This window comes from Meles meles, chromosome 20, assembly GCF_922984935.1.
Source record: "Meles meles chromosome 20, mMelMel3.1 paternal haplotype, whole genome shotgun sequence".
NCBI classification, from domain to species: domain Eukaryota; kingdom Metazoa; phylum Chordata; class Mammalia; order Carnivora; family Mustelidae; genus Meles; species Meles meles.
In genome coordinates, this window is record NC_060085.1 from 23915102 (window position 1) to 23934364 (window position 19263).

Sequence of the window (19263 nt, forward strand, 5' to 3'; positions counted from 1 at the left end):
GGGTGTAGGGGAGCTGTCTGAATGCTGGAGCGAGACAAGTTCTGTCTTGACAGTGAATGCTGAATATTGGCCTAGCAGTGAACCATTGCTGTCCCATAAGTATAATGACCCCAAATAAAATGGAGCTTTTGCTTAACTAGAGTGTGCAAAGAGTGTTTCAGGAAGTAGGACTGGTATTTTTTTTACTGTGTGTAATTGGAGTACAGACATCTCAGTAGATTTTTTAATGTTGTCATGGCCCCACTTAGAGAAGATTCAGAAAGGCATAACATCCTTTGCCAGAACCTTCAGTGAGTCACACTTCTTTGGAGGCCCACAATTCCCCTATCAGAAACTAAATTGATTCGGATCCACATGCAGGAGGGAAGGCTTAGAGATTATGTGTATAGCCTTGTGCTCTCCTGACAGAGGGTTACAACCAAGGAAAAGCACATAGCCCGTGATTTTTCTAGTCTTGAGATTTTATAATATGAAAAAAAAAAATTAAGGTTGCCTCCCTCCAAAAAAGAACTGACTACCATCTTATTTCAATCAGGTTTAGAAGAAAGATACACTGAGAATAGTTTTTAATTGCCCTTGGCTTTTTCTTGTCTCACATAGCCGATGCTTTTTGGTGCCCATTTTCTTTAAGACTCTGACTATGCTTTGTAGTTAACTTTGGAGGTGGGTAAGACCTAGTTCTATAAACTTAGATTGCTTTGGACCATTCGAACTATACTTATGTTTCATCTTAGAGACTCTCAACTTAGTCTTCTGCAAACATTCCTAAGTCAACCGTAATGGGGATTCTCTAGTGCTTCGTGTCCAAGTCCCCTCCCTGATTCTTAGTGTCGCTCATTTCCATAGATGAACACATCTTCAGAAAGAGCGCTTTCAAAAAATTTGCAGAAGATATGTTGATGAGAGTTCTCAAATAATTAGGTGAACGGACTCATTAGGAAGAGGGTCATTAGGAAGCTGTTCAAGGAAAGGCTAAATGTTACTGTAGAAATTCCCTGAGCAGGTGGAATTTTAGAGGAGATTATCTGAGTTTCTTTCCAGGATTGAGATTCTTGGAGTCTACTCCTTCGTATCCACACCCACACACGTGTGTGTTCTCATATACAGATGTCCAGGTGACTAAAGCTCTTTCTTTGTGTTTGTTTGTATGATGCTTTATTGTCAAAAATATCAACTGAGCGACAGTGAACTTTCTCATTCTGCTGCAAACCTATCCAGGTCTTCATTTGTGATGTTGTGATACTTTCTCTTTTTTGATCTTCTAAGAAAAAAATAGAACTTGGCTTGAATTGGGTTGGAAGCATCAAGTTATCCTTTTTTCTCACAGGATGGGTTTTGCTCCAAGCTGGACAGGGAGAAGGAGCCTTGGGAAATAAGAGTTATGAACAATCAGCCCCTGTGTATGTTTGCTTTGTTACTTTTCACCATTTTCCCTGTAGAAACTTACATCTGAGAAAAACAAACTCTGGTTAATTGGGACTGGTGTAGAGTTGGTTTTTGACAAGTGGGATTTTCATTGAACTTTCAGTGAAATCCTATAATCAAGAGGAATTTACCTTGTTCATGTTAAAGTTAAGGATGACCTATCTTGAGATTTCATTCTTCCTTTGGATTTGGAGAGGATGCTAAACATTAAGTTCAAGTGTTGTGTTGGGGCTCTTCCTCTTTTTTTCCTACTGTGTGTTGATTACCTGTATGCACTGGAAAAGAAACCAGTCTTTATTACTGCTTAGACTTGAGCCAGGAGAAATTTCTCAATTGCTTTGGTCCTAAGTGTATTCAGATTCAGGTCTGCCTGTTTCCCAATTCAATTGGATTCCATTCCTCAAAACCTTTTATAAGGCAAGCATTGTACTAACAATGATTAACCCAGGGGATTTGAAATTTCTGCTCAGTGTCTTTTAATTTATGGGTATTAGAGTCATTGTTAGTAAATGAAAAATCTCTTGGCAGTAATGCCATATTGTTAACACATTAATAAAAGTTTGAAATGGGGATGGCTTTCTGAGTCTACCTCTGATTGGAATGGGTTTTGCTAAGAAAAACTGAGCTTGACATTAGAATTTTATAAGTCAGTAAAGTCATAACCAACAAATGAGCGCTGACGTTCCCGACGCGTGGAACCATTTCAAAACCTTATCTCATGTAGCCCTCCGCGGCTGTATTCAGAGAGGCAGTGTAAATATGTCACTGACAAGAGTAAACACTGTAATTAGGAACCACAAATCATTAAAAGATGTGTTCCCTCCAAGGGTGAGTAATAATTTTGATGTGAAGAGGCTGGACACCCCCACCGACTGCGGTGGTCAGAACTCGGTACACGAATTCCGCTCACTGAAAGGACTGTCTACGCAGCACCTGTGGCCTCACGGAGTTGGTCTCCTCTGGGTTCTGGGGACCAAGCACCAGGCCCCTCTGCTGAGTTGGTGACCGTAGGCCAGTATGATTGCTCTCTTAACCTCTGCACGCGACTCTCTCTAGTTTTGTCGTGATGGTTTCTCTTCTTTCAGGAATCGTCAACAAAAGCAACGTGGTGACAGCGAGTACCTCCATCCAGCTCCTGGACGAACGGAAATCTCCTGTGGTGGCAGGTAAAGGATGGATTTTTAGTCAATTCACTTAATAAGCATGGCCTCCATTCCATCTGGCCAATCAACTGCTTCTACGTGGCGTGTCCGTTCTTCACAGAGCAAGTTGTGAAAGGAAACAAAAATGAAAAATTACTTCTTCCTTAGCTTGGTGTCATCGTTACAATTCCGGGTTCTGACAGCTGGCTGTGTCGGATAGAACCACGGGAAACGGGAATCTTTCCCAGCACCCTTCCTCTTTTTTTTTTTTTTTTTAATTTATTTATTTTTTCAGCGTAACAGTATTCATTGTTTTTGCACCACACCCAGTGCTCCATGCAACACGTGCCCTCCCTATTACCCACCACCTGTTCCCCCAGCCTCCCACCCCTGACCCTTCAAAACCCTCAGGTTGTTTTTCAGAGTCCATAGTCTCTTATGGTTCGCCTCCAGCACCCTCTTAAACTCTGGACCAGTAAGAAACTATTGGTACACGCAGTGGAGAATTTCTTGAAGTAGGCAGCATGCTCGTTTAAAGTAAGCTTCAGAGCTGAAATGTGCCTTCTGTGGAGAGCTCAAGATTTTCACCCCTCTCCTCCTGCTAAGGAATTAGCGTTATATGTATGTGCAGGGGCCAGGTTTGGGACCAGGAGAAAGCCAAAAGGTTTCATGAGGTAGTCTTGAGTTGTCAAAGAAATCCTGTCTCTGGCTTTTGCCATCTCATTCACTCTCAAGGGTGGCAGTAGATGTCTGTGGTGGCTGGGAGCCTTCATTGCTGACCTTTTGGCCTAAAGGGTCTGAAACCACTCCAAGTGTTCCTTGGAGGAGAGCTGATGACAAAAATGGAGTCTGTAAGTCTGTCTGGCACATCGTCTATTTCTGAAATTGGTGGAGCCATTGGTTGGTGGACAGGATGGGCAAGACCCTCCAAGCACCACCGTGATGCTGGTTAGATTTAACAAAGGGAGTTGTTCCCTTTCCGGGCAGCCTCCCTGAATAAGCTGTACTGTAGGGGGACATAGAACATCAGCTATTGTGTCTTTGCACACTGTGAATATTTGTGGGAAGGACTATGAATGGAGCAGACATGTTTGAAGTGGTTGTTCTCTGGCTGGGAAACACTGGGCTCCTTTCCCCACTTTATTTCTGACTTAGCCTATGCATCATAATTGTATTAGTAGGGATCTGGGGACAGTTGCACTGGTTATTCCTGATTGTTGGATAGCGGAAGGAAGACGGTCTTAGGTATCTGACTTGTATAGCCTCTTGAACTAGACAGACCTGTAACTAATCAGCCAGGAGATAAGGACTCTGGGGATTCACGGCAGCTGTCTTCAAATTTTGTCACCTAGCATCTCCTTGAAGAAGAAAGTAGGAGACGGGATCATTTAACTCAGTAGGGTTCCTTGAAGAAAGTAGGAGACGGGGTCATCTAACTCAGTTGGGTTTACTTTTGCTCAAAGGAGGTGAGCCTTGCTCACCCCTAGGGTGACCTTTCCAACCAGTTCTGGAGGCTCCTTATCTCCTTGGAGCGGGGCCACTCCCGCAGCAGCTGTCAAAGACATGGTCTGACCAAAATGACTGTGCATCTGTTTGGAATTTTCTGAAAACATTTTCCTTAGATTTCTCATTCAGTCAGCATGAAGAATGTTCTGTGTGGGCCGTAAGACCACTGTGCCCAGCCCAGCCACCCCAGTCCAGGCTGGCAAACCCAGCTCAAATGTTTCCAAACACCTATTATTTCATAAATGTCTGGCTGAGTATGGGTGAAATGGGAACTCAGCCTGGTACTGTGCATGTAGTGTGGAGGAGAACATGAGTTTTCCAGATGGTTTGCTGATCTAAACTGGTCTACTGTGGAGTGACATGGCTTCCCGGAGACCACAGGCAGGTCCTGAGACACGCTTTGGCCAACCATGAGTGGGTGGAAGAGACATCCTGCTGTTTACTGCTACTCAGTGGGTAGCAACCGGTCCCCATCTTCAGAAGATAATTACAGAGCAAGACAAAGAAGCCAGGTTACCCAAGGAACTGTATTTAATACTTACCTTTCAAAACTGGTGGTGATTAACCTTCTTTTGAAGAGTGCGTTTGGTAGACGTAAGTAAAACAGATTTGATCGGTCTGCTCTTGAAGGCCGCTGGGGATGCGGCACCATGAAGGCAATGACCTCAGGAGGACCCTTCTCTCTCCAAGAGCAGAGTGGCCTCTCCAGCTCTCCAAGAGCAGATGCTGTTGACTCTGACTCACCCATCATGTCACTGTGTGATTAGGTTCGGTAACTTTCTTCTGTGTATTTTCCTCAAGTTAAGTAGACATTGTTTACTCCTCTAAAATAAAAAAAGGTCATTTTAATTGGGGAAGAAGCCTTGTTTTGGCAAGGGAAGCTGAATATGTGAGCAGGCTTGCCCCCACCAGTGTGCCTCCCACAGCAGAGGGAATAGAGCCAACTGGCAGTAATTGGGGGTTTCAATGAAATCCTTGTGTTAAATTGAAATGTCTCTGGAAGGAAAGGTGTACAATTTTGCAAACAGGTATCAAGGATGACTTTGAAAGGCCCCGTCAGGCCTGATCTGGCGTTCTCGTGTTCATCGGCTCTGTATGTCTGTTTGGGACAGAAAGAGTTGCTTGTTTTGTTTTGTTTTTGCTTTATTCTTTTTTTTCTTTCTTTCTCTCGTTTTTTCTTGTTGTCTTTTTTTAAACAAAAACATGTAGATACTCATCTGTCAATGACATCTTTGAAGAAAGGGCAGTCCGACTGGGCAGGATGCCATCTGTGCGTCAGCCTTTGGTGCATAAATGGGCCCCATCCATCTTCTGGGCCTAGGACGTTGCTTACAGCCCTTCTCTTGAGGGATCTGCCAGCTTTCCAGCTGCCACTAGTGTGCTGGATTTTCATAATGGCTTTCCCACTGCAATGGAAGAAGTGGTAGGACTTTCTCTTTGGCCTACCAAATCTCTCCAGAGCCCTGGAACCTTCTGTGCATGTCAGGCCCCTCATCCGTTTTTCTGTTGTTACTAGGAACACAAACTTCAGACTATAAAATCCACATAGGTTTGTCACTCCCTCTGTCACCAGCTAAATGTGTGGTCTTGGGTTTCTGAAGGTCTACCTAAAATAAGATTGGGATCATTGCCTCCCTCACCTTACTCTGGCTTGATTTGGGGATAAAATGAAAAAAAAAAAGTAAAATATTCGAATATGGAAAAAGTACAAAAATGCTAGGATTTGGGGTGACCTATTTTTGTCTTCAAGTAGGCAGCATATTCATTGACTCATTTATCACTATGTACTGACCCCCTTCTTTTACCAGGAGCTCTAGATATACTCAAGTTCAAGAACCAGGCTCCACAATGACATTCCCTCCCTCCCCAGAGACCTGCAACATAGCAGTTATTTTTAAAGCCATGTCCACAAAGGGTAGGTGAATAGAAAAGCTGGACAATTATCTAGAAGGTCCTGGAAGTCAAAGACTTTGCTCTTTTCCTCTCCCGTCACTCAAAACAGAGCCCTGTAGAGTGCCCGAGGCACAGTGGAGCGATCTTCAATAAGAATTCTATAAAATGAATTGAACTTGTAGAAACCTGTTTTGCCCTCAGTTATTATTGACTTGAGTTCCATAAGTCACGTAGATCATGTGTTAATTCTCTACTGTGCTCTTAATGGGGAGACTGGGCCCTATTGACCAAAGTCACGGGTGCTGCTTCTACCACGAGAGGATGGAAATGACATGGAGAGAAAAGAGATGCACAGAGGGAAGACCTGAGTCCCCAGGGAAGGTGGAACTGTGCGGGGAACTTCTCCCCTCCTTGGATCATTTGTCCGCCCCCCACCCCCCGTTCTCCTTCTGGACTCGCTCTGACAAATGCACAACACAGCATCTCGGTTTCCTGTAACGAAGTTCAGATTTCAGGATTTTTTAAGTAACAGATAATAAATTCTGATTTTTTTTTTGCATTAGCTTTACAATGTAAATTTTAGCATACCAGAATCTAGAACCTCTTCTACAAGTGTTCCGGTTGGATTTCTTAAGTAAAATTTAAAAACTCTCCAAAGGCAAGGGCAGTCGCGATTATCTTTGTATTCCCAGTACTAAGCACAAAGATTGATATGTGATAAAATTGTAAAAAATTGTGGCAGAATAAATAACTCACGGGAGATGGGCTTCATTTTCTTCTGTCCTGTGTAGGTACAAAAGTGCAAATTGTACTATCCAGACAACAGGAACACAGTATTTGACGAACACTCTAAGAGGCACAGTCAGCAGCTACAACTCCAGTCCATGCCCCAGTAATTGGACACAGACCACTATGGATATTTTAAGGAATGGAAGAACTGTATAGTGCCCTAACCTAATGGCAGCTGTGCTGGCCCAGTAGTTATCTCTGCATCAGTAAATGTCTTTTCTGAGGTCTGAGTGTTGAAGGGATGCTTAGAATAGCTAATCTCATCAGCAGCAGAAAAAAAAAAAAAAAGAAAAAAGCATCTGAGAGACCCTAGAGGCATTGTTTTCCTACAAAAACAATTTTTTAAGCAGATTTTTTGAGATGTGATTTACATACCAAAAATTCACCTATTTAAAGTGTAAAATTCAATTATTTTTTGTAAATTTGGGGCTCTGATATGCCAGTCTGTTTCTTTAAAAGGAACATGTTTAAAAAAAACACATTAAATCCATTCATTGGGGGGAATTTGAAAATGGGGTGATGTGGCCTCACTTGCATAATTCTAGGCAGTTCGGTGAAGGGGAATGCTTGATGTTAGGACAGATCTCACTTTAACCAGCTAATTAGGGCACAGATGAACACTGTGGGCCACTAGCTATTGTCAGGTATGTGATATTTAAACTGAGTCTACTGCTTAATATGAACCTTTCATTAGAAATGGGTGAATAACGGTTGGCAAGATGTTGTAGGCAAGTCATCAAGTTAACAATATTCCCTTGGTGGCATTTCACGTATTGGGGGCATACGAGTTAACTAGTATGGTGGGAATTACTGTATACTCATTAACCTGCATTGCTAAGCTTCTAATTTGTCAGATATGAGCAATAGGAGTATTTCATTTTGGCAGAAATGAATACTTACCCATTAAACCAGTAGTTCTCCACTAAGGGCAATTCCGTCCCACCCAGGGGACATTTGGTAGCACGCGGCAACATTTTTGTCCCACCTGGGTAAGAGAGGGATGCTACTGGCATCTAGTGGCTAGAGGTCGGGGATTCTGCTAAACATCCTATAAGACACAGGACAGACCCTGAAAACAATGAAGAATTATCTGGCCCAAAATGTCAGTAAGGGAGAAATTGAGAAAATGACAGGCAAACTCCAACTTTTAGTACTTTCAAAGTCAAATTCAAGGGGTACCTGGGTGGCTCAGTGGTTAAAGCCTCTGCCTTCGTCTCAGGTCCTGGAATCAAGCCCCGTACTGGGCTGTCTGCTCAGCAGGGAGCCTGCTTCCCCCCCCCCACCCTCTGCCTGCCTCTCTGCCTACTTGTGATCTTTGTCAGATAAATAAATAAAATCTTAAAAAAAAAAACCCAAATTCAAATTCAAAATGTTTTCCCTTATCGGCTCATTTATAAAAAAAAAAAAAAAAAAAGAGCTTGTTCCATTTCTTCATTCTGTAATTAAATCATTTAATACATGTAGATCTAGCACGTACTGTGGACCTAGTGCTGGGGATGTAGCTGGGAAGAAGCACCCTCGAAGTCATTGCCAAGTGTCTGGAGGGTTGTTGGCTGATACACTAGGAGGGTGCTGTTGGCATGGCGTCTCACCTGGAGGCTGGGGTGACAGCCGCCCAGTGAAGAATCCTTCCACCCAAATGCCACGGCACTCCCCGAAAACACTGAGTGAGACCCAGCTGCTGCCAACGGAGAGCTCCGTTTGTGTGGGAGACACAGAAACAGACACGTATTGCAGGAATGGGAGAAATGGAAGGAGGAGGTCGAGAGGAAGGGCCCCAGAGTGGTAAATATGCTATAGAAAATCGACCGTGTTAGGGCGCCTAATGGCTCAATCAGTGAAGCTTCTGCCTTCAGCTCCTATCATGATCTCAGAGTCCTGGGATCGAGTCCCCCATTAGGCTTCCTGCTCAGCAGGGGAGTCTGCTTCGCCCTCTGCCCCTCCCCCCTGCACATCCATGCGCTCTCTCTCTCTCTCACACGCAAATGAATAATTAAATTTTAAAAATCGTAAAAAAAGAGAAAACAGAGCAGGATAAAGAGAGGAGGTGATGCTGGCTGTGGCAAAGGCAGAGATGCGTGCTCGTCTTCACCCATGTCTGTTTGGCTGCGTGGCGGGGCCGTGCCTCTCCAGCCTGGGAAGGTTGGGGCAGGTGAGGGAGCAGCGTTCCAGATGGTGAGATGCAGCCACCATGCTCAGATCCGTGGGAAGGGCATTCCAGGCAGAAGGAACCGCTTCAAGAATCTTCAGTGAGACCTCTCCTACATGTTGTAGCCACGTTCCACGTGGGTGCTGTGAGACGCAGACGAGCATCTCAGGTGTCAGGGGTATTTAGCAGGATCTTGAAGCAGGACTGATAGGCAGGTGGGCCGATGACCCAGGGAGAGGTGGGGCACTCAAGGCAGGTCTGCATTCTAAATGTCAGCTATGAGGTGAGGCTTTTTATGTGTTTGGCATTTGTTTCTCTGCTCTTTGTTGTTTTTTTTTTTTTTTAAGCTGACAAATAGCAGCAATGCAAGGGCACAAAGAGGTCTAAGCCAGTCTGACTGACAACAGCAAACATCACAGAAATGGGTTAATGGCGGGGCTGCCAATTATGCTGTATTTCAAGTCGCCACATAGAGCAGCTGCTCCGCATACCACCGTAGGCAGGGAGGGGGGCCACGGTAAGGATTCCTGTTCCAGGAATAAAAATAGCCCAGAGTTTTGAGAAACCAGATCCGGGTGTGCTGACTCCCCAGGGTACTCACTGCCAGGAGTCGCTGTCCTTTTATAAACCTTATCAAAAGCTCCAGCGTATCCTCCGCCCAAAAATCAGTGGCAGAATTTTCAGATAACAGGTCCTCAAGCCCGGCTTGTGCATTCTGAATCGGCAAGTTGAGACCCCTCTCTTCGACGTCAGAGTGTGACTGGGGCATTAGAGCCCATGTGAACCAAGGGTTTGGAAGTGAGCCCAGGGCCTTTTCACCCCTCTTATAAAATGAGGTTGATGGGGGCTTCAGTTGAGTTTCTAAAGCAACCTCGTTTTTTTGAAGAGGGAGATTCGTTTTATCATCACCGACAAGGGAAGGGACTTACCAATAACAGGGAATAACTTACACCCAGGTTCTATCTGTCAAGGGGATTCCTGTCAAGAGAAATATATGTGCTTATAAATATAGATACAGGGCTTGACCATGAGTAGCAGCTAAATTATCATTGCGGTTGCTTCTGTCGTACTGCTGGCTACACCCACCACTACTCACTCGCCGGTACTTACAACCACGTGCTGTTCTCTGTGAAAACATGCACAGGAAATGCCATTACATTATCTTGACATTTTTCACAAAACTTTGAGACACGCACTTTCAGGTCCCTGTGCCTCAGAGCAGAGGATGGCCAACTGTAGCCCATGGGACCACATCTGGGCTGCAGCCAATTTTGTTTTGTTTTGTTTTTACAGTTTTATTGAGATATATTTCCCACTATAAAATTCACCCATGTAAAGTGTACAGTTTATGGGACTTTAGTGTATTCACAGAGTTGTGCAACCATCACCACAATCTAATTTTAGGACAATTTCAGGGTGCCTGGAGGGCTCAGTTGGTTAAGCGTCCGACGCTTGGTTTCAGCTCAGGTTATGATCTCACCGTTGGGAGATGGAGCCTTGCGTTGGGCTCCATGGTCAGTGCAGAGTCTGCTTCTCTCTCCCTCTCCCTCTGCTTCGACCCCTGCTGTGCTGTCTCTGTCTCTCAAATAAATAAAATAAATAAATAAATAAAATAAATTTAGAATAATTTCAACATTCCAGAAAGAACCGTACATACACACTCTCATTCTTGATATCCTATTCCCTAAACCAGCCACAGGATACCACAAATTTACTTTCTGTCTTTATGGATTTGCCTGTTCTGGACATTGCAGATATAGGGAAACACACAGGACATGGCCTTGTGTGATTAGCTTCTTTCACTTAGCTTAATGCTTTCAAGGTCAGTCCATATTGTAGTATATGTCAATACTTTGTTTCTTTACTGCCAAATGGTATTCCATCGTTTGTACATATACCATTTTGTTTATCCGTTCACCAGCTGATGGACATTTGGGTTCCCATTTTTTAGCTATTATTAACAATGTTGATATGAACATTCATATGCACGTTTTTGTGTTGATATATATTTCCATTTCTCTTGGGTAGTAGACACCTAAGAGTGGAATTTTGATGTCATGTGGTAACTCTATATTTGATATTTTCTAGAACTACCAAACTGTTTTCCAAAGTGGTTGCACCATCTTACAGTCCCATCAGCAATGTATGAGGGTTCCAATTTTTCCACACCTTCAGCAATACTTGCTATTATCTGTCTTCTTGATTTTAGCCATCCTAGTGGGTGTGAAGTGATTTGCATTTCCCTAATAACTAGTTATGCTGAGCATTTTTCCTGTGCTACTTGGATTTGTTCATTGGAGGATGTCTTTTTAGATCCTTTACCCATATTTAAATTACATTATGTGTCTTTTTATTGTTGAGATATGAGTTCTTTACATATTCTGGATATAAGTACTTTTCTGATATCTACCAGCTGTTTTTGTAAACAACATTTTATTGAAATATAATTATGCCCTTACTGTCTTTGTACTCTTTCCTGTTAAAATAGCAGAAATCGGTAGTTGGATAGAAACCATACAGACTACAAAGCCAGGAATGTTTACTACCTGGACCCTCATAGGAAAAGGTTGCCAACTTCTGCTTTGATGAAAATATGTCATAATCTATTTAAAAAACAAAACAAAACATAAAACACTAATTTGTTGACTCACTTATTTCACCATCTTTTTATCTTATCAAAATGAAGTGGATATTTAAATCAGAGGCTGTGTAAATAAATGTTGAAGACAGAGATTCATGTTATCAGAAGGTGCCTATCTGTTGTGCCTGGTGTTTTTGTATATGAAGTTACACAGAAATCCCAATCAAAGATCCCAAGCCTTCTAAAAATATATGCTTTAGTTGTCAGTCAACATAGTGATTTACTTAATCTTTGCTCTAGTTTATAAACCTCTGAACAGTGTAATCAGCATAATGCGCAGTAGAGCATTGGAGATGCCCTCACATGCTTTGGTGGAAAACAGTTTATGGGATTTTTTTTTTTTTCCCCAGCATGGCTCATGAGAGATTTGGGGATTTATTTAGCTGCCTTTATCCAGGCAAATCTCCTAGTGACCTTGTTGGGATCTTGATCTTGTTTAAGACTAGAATACATGTGACTCATGCTAAGTGACGTGCCCACAGAGGATAAATGAGCTGACATGAAACTCCCCTCCCTGGAAGAGAGGGACAGTCATCAACAGAGTCCTCAGTGGGAACATAAATGCTCTGACAGTCAGTCTGAGAATTCTCCAATTCATGAAAAATGCTTTGGCCAGTTGATGGTAGGTAAGGGACTGTGCTGGTCAAAGACTTGGAATTCCCATGGCCTCCCAAAGTCTGTGCCCACCTTGAGTTCCTGGGTTCTATTCTGGATGAAAAGTTCTGCATGAGACCAGCTTGTCATTCCTACTTCAAGACCAAATTATATGTGAACAGGCTGAGGCAGATGGGAGTATACAATGGTCTTTAAACAAACAAACAAACAACAACAAAAAAAAAAAAAGAAAAAAAGAAAGAAAGAAAAGAAATTTTGGAACGAATCCATAGTTTGTGGTCCTTTTTTATGCTTTTGATCCACTAACTTACTCCTACCAACTCCCAGATTTGTACTGATATAGTCAGGTTTTAAAGCCAAAATTATTTTGTTATTGAATTATTTTATTTGTCTCATGCATTTCTTTCTCTATTGTGCTGTAGGATCATCCTCCACACACCCCCTCCCTATATTCTCTCCAGAACCCACCCCAGACAGATTTCATCCACAGTGAAGTGCTTCTCTTTGATGCTACCTATAACTTCTACATTATGGAATCCAAACTGCAAATATTCATTATCTCACAGTTTCTGTGAGTCAGGGATCTGGGTGAAGTTTAGATGGGTCCTCAGATTCAGGGTCCCTCACAAAGGCTACAATCCAAGTACTGTGCCAGGGTCTCTCATGGGGCTTCAATGAAAATGTTCTTGGGGCTGTGGTCTCATCTGAAGGCTCAACAAACAGAGGAAATGCTTCCACATTCACTCCTGAGAAGCAGAGCAACATTCAGTCCTCACGAGTTGTTGGTCAGCAGCCTGCCTTACTTCCTTGCCATGTGGCTGTCTCTGCAGGTCAACTCAGGATGCACAGGATTCTACATCATTCGACTCCTCATTACCCTGTAACCTCAGCACTTTCTACTTCCGCCTTTACTCACTCAGCCACACTGCCCTTTTTTGTTCTTGAAGCACATTAAACTTCTATGTCAGGGCCTTTGCACCTGCTGTGCCTTCTCCCTGGGACAGTTTTCCTCTAGATATCTTCACCACTGGCTCCATCTTTTCCTTCAAGTTCCTGCTCAACTGTTTAATGAGAGGGATTTCCTGATCACCACATATAAAGTAGAAACTCTTCTTCTCCCATACCTCCAGTACTCTGTGCTCCACACACCTGCTTTTCCACCACCTTTCTGTGAGACGTTATGTTCCATAGAGCATATACTTTATATTTGTTATTCTCTGCTTCATCTCTGATACTTAGAAAACTGACTGGCATGCAGAAGGTGCTTAGAAATGTGTCAAATTATTGACTTTGTTTTGTCAAACAAAACATTGTTTGTAACCATTGTTTTGTAACCATATTAGCTAAATCACTCAAACTTAACTCTGACTTTAACTGACTTTAGTGCTTATCGCTGGCACTTGAATGGCATGTCTCCCACGTTTTTAAGATCTTCTTCCTCTCCTTCTCCCTCTCCCCTTTCCTCTTGATTTTAATAATTCGTCCTTCGATCAATTAAAGTAGATCTTGAGTCATTTTTCTCAAAAGCCATGTGTAGGTGGCATGCTCCCTGAACCATTATGTATCTGAGAACTGCAATCTTAGTTTGATTCCTTGTTAAGTTTCATTTTTTATTTGTTTGGTTGATTTCTGGACTTCAGAATTTTTAATTTGTTCTTTAAAACTTGAAAATTTTACCAGGATATATTTATTTTGTTTATGTGTTTTTTTTCTAATATACACTGATTGAGACTTTCGTGTACCAAGCACTAAGCTAGATTAACTTATAAGAGTTTTTTCGTTAATCTCTCATATAGGAAGCTTTTCTTTATTTATATAATTGGAGTTTTTCTTTAGCTCAGGAAAGATACCTTCTCAGATTTTCTTTCCTTCTCTGATAAATTCTAATCTATTTATCAGGAAAACTAACTATCCATGTGTTATTTCTTCACATCTGCTCCTTCATTTCTATTATCATCTATTGCTTTCAGCTCTGTTTCTTTCTTCCATATTCCTGGAGTTAATATTCTCTATTAGGTATTCTATATCACTGATTCAGTATGTTGCAATGTTCCTTTGTACCTCTGATGGTAGCTGTGGTCTATTTTATTCATTTACTACTTAGTTATGTATTTATTTTTATTCATTTATTATTTACTATTATTCATCATTATTATTTTATTATTCATTATTATTTTATGATTGTTTTCAATTATTTACCCCTTTTTTCTTATTAAGGGACCTAATATCCTTGCCCATTGCCATGTCAATCACTGTGCCTTCCTATTGGAGCTGTATGCTTCTGTGCTTCCTTAACTCTGACCTTAGCCAGATACTTGTTGTTGCCAATGGAATGTGAGTGGTATAATGACACCAAATCCATCAGAAACCTTAAAAATTTTACTAGGGTATGTTTTAAAATAGATCTTTCATGCTTCTTCTGCATCTTGTGGGCAGTGCTGCCTTTGTTCTCTCTCTCGCTCTCTTTTTTTAAATATCTTTTAGGAGGTTCTATTTAGGTTTCTTTCTTAATTTTCACCACCATTACAATATGGGATGGTTGCCACTGAACAAGATGAATGACTTCCCCTTAAGTGTCCCTTAGCATTGACTTCAGAATACTCCTTGGAGGCTAAGATAGAAAGCTAGTTGATATGCACAGCCTCTAAACAAACATCCAGTGTCTAGATGTCTTCCATCTAGAGTGGCATTGCAGGACAGGTAAGAGATGCCATGTCCCGTTGCCTGGTGGTCTGACTACTCAGGTGAACCAAAGTCATCTGTGGATTTCATTCCTTGTAAGAAACAGTAGATAAAAACTGTAGTCTCTAAACTGTACTTGTCTTACTGCCCTTCCTTCCTTGTATCATCCTATTATATGATACAATAATCTCAATTATTGTTGAGATTCTTCCTCTCTCATGGAGGAATACAGCAAGATCTTCATGGCATTCTGATCAAAATTCCACCAGTATTTTTCAAAGAGCTGGAGCAAATAATCCTAAAATTTGTATGGAATCAGAAGAGACCCCGAATTGCTAAAGAAATGTTGAAAAACAAAAACAAAACAGCAGCATCACGTTACCTGATTTCAAGCTTTACTACAAAGCTGTGATCACCAAGACAGCGTGGTACTGGAATAAAAACAGACACATAGACCAGTAGAACAGAGTGGAGAGCCCAGATATGGAACCTCAACTCTATGGTCAAATAATCTTCGACAAAACAGGAAAAAATATACAATGGAAAAAAGACAGTCTTTTCAATAAATGGTGCTGGGAAAACTGGACAGCTATATGTAGAAGAATGAAACTTGAACATTCTCTTACACTGTACACAAAGATAAACTCGAAATGGATAAAAGACCTCAACGTGAGACAGAAATCCATCAGAATCCTAGAGGAAAACCTAGGCAGTAACCTCTTCGATATCAGCCACAGCAACTTCTTTCAAAATATGTCTCCAAAGGCAAAGGAAACAAAAGCGAAAATGAACTTTTGGGACTTCATCAAGATCAAAAGCTCTGCACAGCAAAGGAAACAGTCAACAAAACAAAAAGGCAACCCACGGAATGGGAGAAGATATTTGCAAATGACAGTAAGACAAAAGGTTGATATCCAGGATCTATAAAGAACTCCTCAAACTCAACACACACAAAACAGATAATCATACCAAAAAATGGGCAGAAGATATGAACAGACAATTCTCCAATGAAGACATACAAAAGACTATCAGACACATGAAAAAATGCTCATCATCACTAGCCATCAGGGAGATTCAAATTAAAGCCACATTGAGATATCACCTTACACCAGTTAGAATGGCCAAAATGAGCAAGACAAGAAACAACGTGTGTTGGAGAGGTTGTGGAGAAAGGGGAACCCTCTTACACTGTTGGTGGGAATGCAAGTTGGTGCAGCCACTCTGGAGAACAGTGTGGAGATTCCTCAAGAAATTAAAAATAGAGCTTCCCTATGCCCTGCAATTACACTGCTGGGTATTTACCGCAAAGATACAGATGTAGTGAAAAGAAGAGCCATCTGTACCCCAATGTTTATAGCAGCAATGGCCACGGTCACCAAACTGTGGAAAGAACGAAGATGCCCTTCAACAGACAAATGGATAAGGAAGATGTGGTCCATATACACGATGGAGTATTATGCCTCCATCATAAAGGATGAATACCCAACTTTTGTAGCAACATGAACGGGACTGGGAGAGATTATGCTGAGCGAAGTAAGTCAAGCAGAGAGAGTCAAGTATCATATGGTTTCACTTATTTGTGGAGCATAACAAAGAACATGGAGGACATGGGGAAATGGAGAGGAGAAGGGAGTTGTGGGAAATTGGAAGGGGAGATGAACCATGAGAGACTATGGACTCTGAAAAACAACCTGAGGGTTTTGAAGGGGCGGGGGGTGGGAGGTTGGGGAACCAGGTGGAGGGTAATAGAGAGGGCACGTATTGCATGGAGCACTGGGTGTGGTGTAAAAACAATGAGTACTGTTACGCTGAAAATAAATAAATAAATAAATAAATAAAATACAAAACAAAACAAAACAAAACAAAAAAAGATCTTCATGGAAGATATTGTATGAGTTAAATGTCCGCAGACTTTTTACATGAGAGGAAATGGTTTCCCTATGGTTTATGAAGCCGCCTGTCTCAGAGGAAAGATATCAGAATAAGACTGGGTGGTATAGACTTTCTTCCTTTGCATCCCACTCATCTGTCTCATGGTCATATCTCTGCTTCGGATAGTGGCATCCCTCTTGGAGACTTGGATATCATGAGCAGCATTCCCAATTTCTAGACCCTCATAACCTTTTTTCTTCTTTGTATTCATGAGCAACACTACTTATTAGGCAGTACTCAGTTTCATCATTTTCTCAAGTAGCTGCAGGAGAGTACGGCTGAATTTCTACTCTTCCCATTCTAAGAACATCTTTACCAGCTCAGCAGGGTCATGGGTGATATAAGAACCTTCATTTTTCTTGGCTTTTCATCTGGTTTCCCGGGTCTTGGTGGGACCAGAGTCCTGGCAGTGACACACTGGCTGGTGGCTGGGTTTCTTTTCTCTGCCATATTTTAAGGTAGGTGTTGGCAGTGCTAGGAAAGGATCCCAACTCTGACTTCTTCAAACCTGTCACATCCCAAAAAGTGTTATTGGGTGTTGGCCTTAGAAAGACCTGCATCCAAATTCCTACTCCACTACTTACTAGTGTTACAACCTTGAACACATAACCCAAATCCAGTGATTGTCTTTCTTCTGTAATGTAGCCATAAAATACCTACATGATTTGGTTAATACGAGGCTTAGAAAAAATGAAAATATTACACTTGGGGAAAAACTGGCACAAAATTGGTGCTTAATAAACATTGAATGTGTTCTTACAGTTAATATAATAATGCCATAGTCCTGAGACTGTGGTTCACACAGAACGCATGAAGAATGGTGGAGGGGGGTTGTATTATCCATGTATTATCCTGCAGCTGCCCTTGTCAAGCCTATACCCAATTATCTGTATGACTTTGGAAAAGCCCTGTTCCATTTCCATGCTTCTCTTTGTAAAATAAACATAGAAGTATATCAGAGTATGAGATAGTTTTAATCTTTATTGTTAACTCCAGTTGATTGGTACTGGGAACCCAGAAAACAGAACTGGAATGATTTTGAGGCCACAGTTGGGTTCAGAAAATCAATTTGCCATAATCTATTAGCAATGTCTAACATGGGTAGGGAGGCTGGTTCTCACACTGTCCCAAATTTGCCAAGCCTAAACTAAATGCTCTCTAGGAATTTTCTCAGTGCCCAATCGTCTGGGTCTTCTTGATGGACCTTTGTAATTCAGTGACATCCTGTCCATCTACATGAATATTCAGCATCAGTGGAGTCAAAAGTATGTTAAGAATCTGAAAGGGGCATGTGGGTGGTGCAGTTGGTTAAGTATCCGACTCCTGGTTTTGGCTTAGGTCATGATCCCAGGTCCTAGCATTGAGCCCTGCAACAGGCTCCACACTCAGAGGGAAGTCTGCTTGAGATTCCCTCTCCCTCTGCCTCTCCCGCTTGTGCTCACTCTCTCTCTCAAATAAATAAATACAATCTTAAAAAAAAAAAAAATCTGAAAGGAGAGTGGTAGACCATGAAGCTATTTCTCCAAATGGAATGAGGTTTTGAGACTTCACTGAAATTAAAGAAAGAAAGAAAGGCAAGCATTTTCATCAAAATAGAAAACAAAATAGTTCCCTAAAGTTATGCATATAAGCCACATCCCAGTGATGCCATGTAGGGTTTGGAATATCATTTGCTGGTAGATTTCTGTCCAATAACATTTAGCAATGGATTTAGCAATGGTGGGTTTGACCAAACCAGAAACGGTTATTTCCTGATTTCCAATTGAAAGTTAGAGGTTTCTAACAGTTGTATGATTATATTAATGTGTGCTGCAGACAGATTATTTTAGAAATTGATTTGTCCACTTCCTTTGAAATTTAGGATCTAAGACAATAGTGTCTTATTTCTGGGGTAATTTGGTTAACACAGGTAATGAGATTTGATTTTTATGAACCTCCAGGAGGAAATCATGTGAATCACTTCTCAGTCTTGCATTTTTGCAAGGAAAAATTAAACACCCAGTTGTCCGTTGGTGTTCTATACATCTTAAGCACAGCATTCTTCTTGCAAGTCAGGGATACTCGCCTTAGTTTTAAAAGCTTTTGGGGCGCCTGGGTGGCTCAGTGGGTTAAAGCCTCTGCCTTCGGCTCAGGTCATGATCCCAGGATCCTGGGATCGAGCCCCACATTGGGCTCTCTGCTCAGCGGGGAGCCTGTTTCCTCCTCTCTCTCTGAGTGCCTCTCTGCCTACTTGTGATCTCTATCAAATAAATAAATAAAATCTTTGGGGAAAAAAAAACGCTTTGCAGGTATCGATTTGACACTTTCTCTACAATTTCTGTGGCAGGGTATGTTCTTCATACTTCCTTTTTATATGCCTCTCTTCAGACAGTTAAAACATCTGTTGGGTCTGGCTATTGTGAGTTTGGGATCTCTGGCAAAACAAAAATCACCAGTCTATAGTCATGCTGTTCCACTAAATATGATTTTTAAAGAAAAACAGTATCTTA

General features: G+C 41.7%; 1 protein-coding gene across 1 annotated transcript in view; it reads left to right on the forward strand.

Moving 5' to 3' along the window:
* The window catches only part of CACNA2D3 (calcium voltage-gated channel auxiliary subunit alpha2delta 3), an 859411-nt gene that overhangs the window by 690316 nt on the left and 149832 nt on the right, over nucleotides 1-19263 (forward strand). Inside the window, exon 27 of the mRNA XM_045989865.1 lies at nucleotides 2511-2591. Coding sequence (XP_045845821.1) covers nucleotides 2511-2591 — 81 coding nt within the window. The remainder of the gene's footprint in view (nucleotides 1-2510; nucleotides 2592-19263) is intronic.